The sequence below is a fragment of the Brachyhypopomus gauderio genome, unplaced genomic scaffold (genome assembly GCF_052324685.1).
Source record: "Brachyhypopomus gauderio isolate BG-103 unplaced genomic scaffold, BGAUD_0.2 sc45, whole genome shotgun sequence".
Classification (NCBI taxonomy): Eukaryota; Metazoa; Chordata; class Actinopteri; order Gymnotiformes; family Hypopomidae; genus Brachyhypopomus; species Brachyhypopomus gauderio.
In genome coordinates, this window is record NW_027506871.1 from 2,481,446 (window position 1) to 2,492,500 (window position 11,055).

At 41.8% G+C, this 11,055-nt stretch overlaps 1 protein-coding gene across 1 annotated transcript in view; it reads left to right on the forward strand.

The window, feature by feature from the left end:
* Nucleotides 1–452: 452 nt before the first annotated feature.
* The window catches only part of LOC143486746 (multifunctional procollagen lysine hydroxylase and glycosyltransferase LH3-like), a 23,934-nt gene continuing 13,331 nt past the window's right edge, over nucleotides 453–11,055 (forward strand). The window contains exons 1-8 of the mRNA XM_076986146.1: nucleotides 453–691; nucleotides 2,382–2,473; nucleotides 3,587–3,723; nucleotides 7,826–7,989; nucleotides 8,255–8,367; nucleotides 9,415–9,478; nucleotides 9,568–9,665; nucleotides 9,881–9,982. Of these exons, the coding sequence (XP_076842261.1) occupies nucleotides 610–691; nucleotides 2,382–2,473; nucleotides 3,587–3,723; nucleotides 7,826–7,989; nucleotides 8,255–8,367; nucleotides 9,415–9,478; nucleotides 9,568–9,665; nucleotides 9,881–9,982 (852 nt within the window). The 5' untranslated portion in view covers nucleotides 453–609. The remainder of the gene's footprint in view (nucleotides 692–2,381; nucleotides 2,474–3,586; nucleotides 3,724–7,825; nucleotides 7,990–8,254; nucleotides 8,368–9,414; nucleotides 9,479–9,567; nucleotides 9,666–9,880; nucleotides 9,983–11,055) is intronic.

Sequence of the window (11,055 nt, forward strand, 5' to 3'; positions counted from 1 at the left end):
ATTGTAGCAAAATACAGTCATGCCAATAAAGCTTCTTGAATCTGAATATATATATATATATATATATATATATATATATATATATATATATATATATATATATATATATATATATATATATATATATATACACACACACACACACAATTCAAAATATTGTAATATCTGGTTTACAGTGCGCGCGAGACTGATCACTGAATAACGTGGGCTACATGTACTGGCACACGCACGCGCTCAGCCGTGGGGCTTCTATGCGTTCTTAAAACGTGGCAAGCGCGAGACCCCCGGTGCCCCGTTCAGGAACTTTCTGTAGCCGGGGGACAAGATTTTTTGGGGGGGTTTAATCCTATTTGTCTGATTCTGGTTGGCCAGGAAAGCTTTCTGTCGGGTCCTATAATTGGTTTCTCGTTTGTCAGTCAATATTTCCCGCATTGTTATTGGTTTGATCCCGGAAGTAGGCGTTGCCCAGCGCTCCCCAGTATTCGCAGGAATTCTCTCCTCAAAACGTCGCGTGAGTGTTCGGTACCGGACAGGACGGGACGGGACCGGACAGGACGGGACGGGACGGCGGTTAATAAGCGGGGCAGAAACGCAGCGTAAAGTGCAGACATGGGCGCGCGGGTGGTGGCCGTTGTGTGCGCCGTTTGTCTGATCTCGTGCTCTGCCGCCGCGGACCAGCGCGCTCGTGCAGGTAGGAACGCGCTCGCGCCCTCACCACGGAAGTCGGTCACGGTTCTCGGTTTTTAGTCGGTTAGTAAAGTTAGGACAGAAATTAAACTCCTTACATACCACTGTGTGTCCAAACAAAACGGGGACATTCTCGCGTCCTGTGTGAACTTTACGTCTGTCTCATGTTTACATAATATAACGGTCTGATATTACCGACTTAACCGCAACTGATAACTGACCAGGTTTAGGTGTGTGGAGAATTAAAACTAATCCAGCATAACTGACCAGGTTTAGGTGTGTGGGGAATCAAAACTAATCCATCATAACTGACCAGGTTTAGGTGTGTGGAGAATCAAAACTAATCCATCATAACTGACCAGGTTTAGGTGTGGGGAATCAAAACTAATCCATCATAACTGACCAGGTTTAGGTGTGTGGAGAATCAAAACTAATCCATCATAACTGACCAGGTTTAGGTGTGTGGAGAATCAAAACTAATCTATCATAACTGACCAGGTTTAGGTGTGTGGAGAATCAAAACTAATCCATCATAACTGACCAGGTTTAGGTGTGTGGGGAATCAAAACTAATCCATCATAACTGACCAGGTTTAGGTGTGTGGGGAATCAAAACTAATCCAGCATAACTGACCAGGTTTAGGTGTGTGGAGAATCAAAACTAATCCATCATAACTGACCAGGTTTAGGTGTGTGGGGAATCAAAACTAATCCATCATAACTGACCAGGTTTAGGTGTGTGGGGAATCAAAACTAATCCAGCATAACTGACCAGGTTTAGGTGTGTGGGGAATCAAAACTAATCCATCATAACTGAGCAGGTTTATGTGTGTGGGGAATCAAAACTAATCCAGCATAACTGACCAGGTTTAGGTGTGTGGGGAATCAAAACTAATCCAGCATAACTGACCAGGTTTAGGTGTGTGGAGAATCAAAACTAATCCATCATAACTGACCAGGTTTAGGTGTGTGGGGAATCAAAACTAATCCAGCATTACTCACCCAACTACACCGGCCACATAATGTGTTAAAACACGAGTAACAACTTAAACCAGCTTTTGGCTTTGCGTTTTAAACAGTGAGCCTGTTTTAATCCAAGATACTAAACCACATTCACCCTATTTGACCTTATTTGCGATATACCAAACGTAATCCTAAATAGGTACTGACACGGATTCCTGTAGTTTAGTGGTTAGTCTGGTTCAAGGGGATCTTGAATTCTGATATATCTGCTACTACCTAGTCATTCTGTGAACAGATGCAACACACTGTTATCTGGATAAGAGCATCTGCTAAATGCCCTAAATGTGAATGCATTTTTAAGTCAAGCGTTTGCAGAAACTAGTTGTGCTTTTATATATATATATATATATATATATATATATATATATATATATATATATATATATATATATATATACACCCTCCATCACTGCTCACTTAAACAGTTTTGGGTGTATGAATATAGGTATTATACTTGACAAAACTTGGCATGTAAAAACTTGGCAAAGCCTTTATATATAGGCTATATATAATAAAAACAATAATATATATACATACACTTTGTATAGACACATATGTTATACATAGTACATAACCTGTAGTGCACAGAGCAATATTAACTAATGTTATGTGGTGCACCATTGTCTCTTTCCTCTCTCTCCTTCTCTCTCTTTTTTTTCTTCTGTCCATTAGAGGATTTGTTACTGATCACAGCAGCGACAGAAGAGACGGACGGCTTTAACAGATTCATGCGAACAGCTAGAGAATTCAACTACACTGTTAAGGTTCTTCTCACAGCACTCCATGACTATTCATCAGTTATGACTTTTAATCCTGAATTAACACACTCAGTTTTCTTCATCTCTTGACCATATTTGCTAATCAATTATTGTTTTTATTATAAAATTGTAATGCTCATTAAATCGAATGCAGTGGCCATCTAATTTACAAATTTCAAATTGCATTTTTATTGCCATTCATCCATAAACTTATGGTGCATGTCCACTGGTCCAGTGTCCAGATCCTGTTCATTTCCCATGATGCACCGGTTCCATCAGACATGGTTGTGCGGTGCAGTGCAGCAGCCAGATGGGAAGGCGAAAATGTTGAACTGTCATCCCCATGATGTAAATGAATACAGCCCATGTGATGCATCTGTCCAATCCGAATTTCACTCCAATTTGCATGATTACCAGACATGTCCTACAGGGCATTCCTGCCAGACATGTCCTACAGGGCATTCCTGCCAGACATGTCCTACAGGGCATTCCTAACAGACATGTCCTACAGGGCATTCCTGCCAGACATGTCCTACAGGGCATTCCTAACAGACATGTCCTACAGGGCATTCCTAACAGACATGTCCTACAGGGCATTCCTAACAGACATGTCTGCCTAAAAGGCCACTACAGGCTGGTTATGCAGTAGTCTATCAATATCTTAGGGGCTGCAGTGGTTGCATAATATATAGCATATATATTATATATATATAGTTTTATTTATAAACTTTTCATTTAAAATTTTCACATTATTAGTAAAATGTAAAAAATGTAAATGTGCCTTATTTGTCAATTGTGATTTTTCACCGCAATCAAACCTCAGCCATATCCACCTCAGCCATGGCTTCAGGCCTGGAAATTGAACCCATGACCCTCCGGTCACAAGACCAGTTCCCTACCACCAGACCATGACTGCCCCAGTAGTAATTGATTGAAGATGATTGATGAATATCAGCTACTCTTATGAATATCAGCTAGTCCACACTTGGCTGTGACTTGTAATACTCCACCTACACCACACAACACCACAACACTCCACCTATGTGTGTGTGTGTGTGTGTGTGTGTGTGTGTGTGTGTGTGTGTGTGTGTGTGTGTGTGTGTGTGTGTGTGTGTGTAGGTGCTGGGTCTTGGAGAGGATTGGAGAGGGGGTGATGTAGCTAAAACTGTCGGTGGTGGACAGAAGGTTAGATGGTTGAAGAATGAAATGCAGAAACACAAAGACAAACATGACTCAGTCATCCTCTTTGTTGACAGGTGAGTTGTGATTATGTGATTAGTTGTAACAGTGATTAGTTGTGATTGTGTTGTTGTGATTTTGGGCCAAAACTGAAACCAAACAAAACTAAAATAAACATTTGGCTGAATCTATCTGTAGTTATAGTGTCATCCCCATGATGATCTCTGTCTATAGTTATGATATCATCCCCATGATGATCTCTGTCTGTAGTTATGATGTCGTCCCCATGATGATCTCTGTCTATAGTTATGATATCATCCCCATGATGATCTCTGTCTGTAGTTATGATGTCGTCCCCATGATGATCTCTGTCTGTAGTTATGATGTCGTACCCATGATGATCTCTGTCTGTAGTTAAGATGTCATCCCCATGATGATCTCTGTCTATAGTTATGATATCATCCCCATGATGATCTCTGTCTGTAGTTATGATGTCATCCCCATGATGATCTCTGTCTGTAGTTAAGATGTCATCCCCATGATGATCTCTGCCTGTAGTTATGAAGTCATCCCCATGATGATCTCTGTCTGTAGTTATGATGTCATCCCCATGATGATCTCTGTCTGTAGTTATGATGTCGTCCCCATGATGATCTCTGTCTGTAGTTATGATGTCGTCCCCATGATGATCTCTGCCTGTAGTTATGAAGTCGTCCCCATGATGATCTCTGTCTGTAGTTAAGATGTCATCCCCATGATGATCTCTGCCTGTAGTTATGAAGTCGTCCCCATGATGATCTCTGTCTGTAGTTATGATGTAGTCCCCATGATGATCTCTGTCTGTAGTTATGATGTCGTCCCCATGATGATCTCTGTCTGTAGTTATGATGTCGTCCCCATGATGATCTCTGCCTGTAGTTATGAAGTCGTCCCCATGATGATCTCTGTCTGTAGTTATGATGTCGTCCCCATGATGATCTCTGTCTGTAGTTATGATGTGATCCCCATGATGATCACTGTCTGTAGTTATGAAGTCATCCCCATGATGATCTCTGTCTGTAATTATGAAGTCATCCCCATGATGATCTCTGTCTGTAGTTATGACGTCATCCCCATGATGATCTCTGTCTGTAGTTATGACGTCGTCCCCATGATGATCTCTGTCTGTAGTTATGACGTCGTCCCCATGATGATCTCTGTCTGTAGTTATGATGTAGTCCCCATGATGATCTCTGTCTGTAGTTATGATGTCGTCCCCATGATGATCTCTGTCTGTAGTTATGATGTCATCCCCATGATGATCTCTGTCTGTAGTTATGATGTCATACCCATGATGATCTCTGTCTGTAGTTATGAAGTCATCCCCATGATGATCTCTGTCTGTAGTTATGATGTCATACCCATGATGATCTCTGTCTGTAGTTATGAAGTCATCCCCATGATGATCTGTAGTTATGACGTCGTCCCCATGATGATCTCTGTCTGTAGTTATGATGTCGTACCCATGATGATCTCTGTCTGTAGTTAAGATGTCATCCCCATGATGATCTCTGTCTGTAGTTATGATGTCATCCCCATGATGATCTCTGTCTGTAGTTAAGATGTCATCCCCATGATGATCTCTGCCTGTAGTTATGAAGTCATCCCCATGATGATCTCTGTCTGTAGTTATGATGTCATCCCCATGATGATCTCTGTCTGTAGTTATGATGTCGTCCCCATGATGATCTCTGTCTGTAGTTATGATGTCGTCCCCATGATGATCTCTGCCTGTAGTTATGAAGTCGTCCCCATGATGATCTCTGTCTGTAGTTAAGATGTCGTCCCCATGATGATCTCTGCCTGTAGTTATGAAGTCGTCCCCATGATGATCTCTGTCTGTAGTTATGATGTAGTCCCCATGATGATCTCTGTCTGTAGTTATGATGTCGTCCCCATGATGATCTCTGTCTGTAGTTATGATGTCGTCCCCATGATGATCTCTGCCTGTAGTTATGAAGTCGTCCCCATGATGATCTCTGTCTGTAGTTATGATGTGATCCCCATGATGATCACTGTCTGTAGTTATGAAGTCATCCCCATGATGATCTCTGTCTGTAATTATGAAGTCATCCCCATGATGATCTCTGTCTGTAGTTATGACGTCATCCCCATGATGATCTCTGTCTGTAGTTATGATGTCATCCCCATGATGATCTCTGTCTGTAGTTAAGATGTCATCCCCATGATGATCTCTGCCTGTAGTTATGAAGTCATCCCCATGATGATCTCTGTCTGTAGTTATGATGTCATCCCCATGATGATCTCTGTCTGTAGTTATGATGTCGTCCCCATGATGATCTCTGTCTGTAGTTATGATGTCGTCCCCATGATGATCTCTGCCTGTAGTTATGAAGTCGTCCCCATGATGATCTCTGTCTGTAGTTATGATGTGATCCCCATGATGATCACTGTCTGTAGTTATGAAGTCATCCCCATGATGATCTCTGTCTGTAATTATGAAGTCATCCCCATGATGATCTCTGTCTGTAGTTATGACGTCATCCCCATGATGATCTCTGTCTGTAGTTATGATGTCATCCCCATGATGATCTCTGTCTGTAGTTAAGATGTCATCCCCATGATGATCTCTGCCTGTAGTTATGAAGTCATCCCCATGATGATCTCTGTCTGTAGTTATGATGTCATCCCCATGATGATCTCTGTCTGTAGTTATGATGTCGTCCCCATGATGATCTCTGTCTGTAGTTATGATGTCGTCCCCATGATGATCTCTGCCTGTAGTTATGAAGTCGTCCCCATGATGATCTCTGTCTGTAGTTAAGATGTCGTCCCCATGATGATCTCTGCCTGTAGTTATGAAGTCGTCCCCATGATGATCTCTGTCTGTAGTTATGATGTAGTCCCCATGATGATCTCTGTCTGTAGTTATGATGTCGTCCCCATGATGATCTCTGTCTGTAGTTATGATGTCGTCCCCATGATGATCTCTGCCTGTAGTTATGAAGTCGTCCCCATGATGATCTCTGTCTGTAGTTATGATGTGATCCCCATGATGATCTCTGTCTGTAGTTATGATGTCGTCCCCATGATGATCTCTGCCTGTAGTTATGAAGTCGTCCCCATGATGATCTCTGTCTGTAGTTAAGATGTCGTCCCCATGATGATCTCTGCCTGTAGTTATGAAGTCGTCCCCATGATGATCTCTGTCTGTAGTTATGATGTAGTCCCCATGATGATCTCTGTCTGTAGTTATGATGTCGTCCCCATGATGATCTCTGTCTGTAGTTATGATGTCGTCCCCATGATGATCTCTGCCTGTAGTTATGAAGTCGTCCCCATGATGATCTCTGTCTGTAGTTATGATGTGATCCCCATGATGATCACTGTCTGTAGTTATGAAGTCATCCCCATGATGATCTCTGTCTGTAATTATGAAGTCATCCCCATGATGATCTCTGTCTGTAGTTATGACGTCATCCCCATGATGATCTCTGTCTGTAGTTATGACGTCGTCCCCATGATGATCTCTGTCTGTAGTTATGACGTCGTCCCCATGATGATCTCTGTCTGTAGTTATGATGTAGTCCCCATGATGATCTCTGTCTGTAGTTATGATGTCGTCCCCATGATGATCTCTGTCTGTAGTTATGATGTCGTCCCCATGATGATCTCTGTCTGTAGTTATGATGTCATACCCATGATGATCTCTGTCTGTAGTTATGAAGTCATCCCCATGATGATCTGTAGTTATGACGTTGTCCCCATGATGATCTCTGTCTGTAGTTATGATGTCGTCCCCATGATGATCTCTGTCTGTAGTTATGATGTGATCCCCATGATGATCTCTGTCTGTAGTTATGAAGTCAACCCCATGATGATCTCTGTCTGTAGTTATGATGTCATCCCCATGATGATCTCTGCCTGTAGTTATGAAGTCGTCCCCATGATGATCTCTGTCTGTAGTTAAGATGTCATCCCCATGATATCTGTCTGTAGTTATGATGTCGTCCCCATGATGATCTCTGTCTGTAGTTATGATGTCGTCCCCATGATGATCTCTGTCTGTAGTTATGAAGTCGTCCCCATGATGATCTCTGTCTGTAGTTATGATGTCGTCCTCATGATGATCTCTGTCTGTAGCTATGATGTGATCCCCATGATGATCTCTGTCTGTAGTTATGATGTCATCCTGGCGAGTGGACCAGAGGAGCTCCTTTGGAAATTTTCCCGCTTTAAGCATCGTGTGGTTTTCTCTGCTGAGGGCTTCTGTTGGCCTGACCAGCGACTGGCCCCAAAGTATCCACCCGTCCACAACGGCAAACGCTACCTCAACTCTGGAGGTGTGTGTATGTGTACACGCAATGTGGAAAAGCTGATCATTTTGACTGTGGTACTAGTTACAATCTAATACAATCTGAAATAAATGAGTTTTGAGGTGAAATATGTATGATATTTTTATAATAATAGTAATAATAACTTCCATAAATGGGTAATCTTGTAATGCTACTTAGAGAACCACTGGTGTAGAAATGCAGTTTTATTTTTATGTGTGTGTGTGTGTAATTGTGTGTGTGTGTGTGTGTGTGTGTGTGTGTGTTTATGTAGGGTTCATTGGGTTTGCTCCTGAGATCCACGCAATTGTTCATCAGTGGAACCAAAGGGACCATGATGATGACCAGCTCTTCTACACACACATCTACCTGGACAAGGAGCTCAGGGTGTGTGTGTGTGTGTGTGTGTGTGTGTGTGTGTGTGTGTGTGTAAAGCACTCATATCATACATATGGAACACTTACATGTACATTTGAAAAACATACTGTACATATAAACAAATACATATGAAATGCTCACACAAATGCACACACTACTTATTTTACATACACAGAGTTAATTTCTTACAGGTGAAAATACTGTGTAAACCACTCGTATGTGTATGTATTAACTCATACATGACAGACATCATCACCAACAGGTTACAGTGTATAATCTACATAGTGTATAATAATCAGCTAATAATCAGATAATAAAGTATCTGAATATAGTTCTCGCTAGCAGTGGGAGAATATTCTAAAATGTGCTGTAGTAGGGAGACACCAGTATGTTGTCCATATCAAAGAATCCATCATCAAAAAGTGAAATAATTCTATGCCAGTTAATCCCAGACCTAAACTCTGGTTAATCTGATCTCCTGTCAAGTTGAACCATAGGCCACAGCTACTGTATGAGTGTTGGTGGGACTGTATGAATATTCCAGCCATAGTGTATTTGACCTTCAGATAGTCATATAACCAGAGTTAGATTAGGCATAATTATGATATTTTTACAGATCTCTCTTCTCCTTGATGAGCTTGCTGTATAGATGTTAAATATCTGCCTTCCTGTTACAATGAAATGACTTCAGTATGCTCTGAAAATCGTTTTATACACACGCGCCCATACACTTACATTCAAGCACAGTTAAACTCTCTGTTTAGGCACCAGAGAATGAATGGACAAGTGTGTGTATATGCAAGTTATTATACACAAATGTCGGTAGTAGACCATGTGAAAGTGTTTATATGTGTGTGTAGGTAGTGTGTGCATAGGTGTTTCATGGATTTTGCCCTAAATGTCCTCCTAGAAAGCCCTTAACCCTGACCCTATAAAAAGGCCTTAACCCTATAGGAAGGCCCTTACCCAAATCCAATGAAAGGCCTAATCCTAATCCTGTACTCCCTCATTTCCTCTCTCTCTGTCTCTCTCTTTCTCTCTTTCTTTCTTTCTCAGACAAAGTTCAATATGACACTGGATCATAAATCACGGATTTTCCAGAATCTTAACGGAGCCGTTGGTAAGACAACGCACACTTAGCATTTTCCTTTTTAATGTGACTTCAGTGTTTTGTGTTTTCAGTAGTGAAACTTGTGTCTCCAACTTTAGAGGAAGTGGTACTGAAGTTTGAGAAATCTCAAGTCAGAGCGCGCAATGTTGCTTATGATACACTTCCGGTTGTTATCCATGGCAATGGACCTACCAAGGTAAGTCACCTCTCCACCCCACCCCCTCATTGCCCCTCCCCCTCACTGGCCCTCCCTGTTCTAACCCCTCCCCCTCACTGACCCTCTCTACACCCCACTGCCCCTCCCCCTCTCCACCCCTCCCCTCACTGCCCCTCCCCAAATGATATCACTCTCACTCCTGTCTGGACATGGTTTTATTGTTGAGTGTTTTTCTTTGTGGTGTGTGTGTCCAGCTCCAGCTGAATTATTTGGGCAACTACGTTCCGACGGCATGGACATATGACAAAGGGTGTGGCATCTGTGATGATCAGCTGCTGGACCTTAATGACGTCCCAGTACGTTTTTAATCATTATTCACTATCAGCCATTGGGCATTCTGACATAGCTACATCGTAACGAAGACATTTTATTACTGTTTATTATTCCTGTTTCATTTCATTATTAAACACATTTTATATGTTTTTTAATAATTACTATATTAGGATAATGCTTACAGTATGTTATTTACTTACAGTATGTACGTTTGTTCCGACTTATACCGAAAATCGGTTTACGACGCGATGTAGTCGAGGACCCCCTGTATTTATCTAAAGTTACTGTAGAGTGTACAGGATATATATATAAGTGCTGTCAATACGTGTTAATTGTAGCGATTAATTTGAAATATTTAACGCGTTAAAAAAATTTAGCGCGATTAACGCAGCTGGGCGTTTTCTTCCTGTGGAAAGCTGACCTGTGACCGTCCGAAATGCCGTACTTCCCTCCTATTCAGTATTCCAAAGCAGTACGAGATAACAGATAGTCTGTCCAAGGTTATGAACACTGCCCAGTGACCTACTGAAAGAACGCACTGCTTTAACAGTCGAGCAGAACATACTGCATTGAAATCTAGTGTCTACTGCTTAAATACAGCATTTTGGATTCAGCCAAGGATAGAGTTTTAGGTGGAAAGTTTTTTTGAAAACAAAAGTAATTTGCATAGTCTGCAAAGCAGAATTTAATTATCACATAAATAATTCATCTTTGATATATCACCTCAAAGCAAAACACCCTACCGAAATGATCTTTTTCAATCTTTTCTTGTTCTTTATTGTCACGTCTAGCCCTTCCCTCCTCCCTGGTCCCGCCTATCTCCCTTCTCCCATTCGTTCCTCCCACTGTCTGTCACGCCCCCGTCTTTAGTGCCCACACCTGTGTCTCGTTTGCTCCCCTGTTTTAGAGTATATATTCCCCTCAGTTTTACTCCCCTGTGTCTGTCTTTGTGTTTCTATGTGTTCATTTCAACCCGTGCTGGTTTCCCCACGTTCGGTAGCCTGCACCCTCCTGTTACTCCTTCCTCGCGCTGGTCTGGTTTGTTCTGTTCGTCTTCCTGGTTTTGATTCTCATTTCTCGTAGTAGTTCGTTTAGT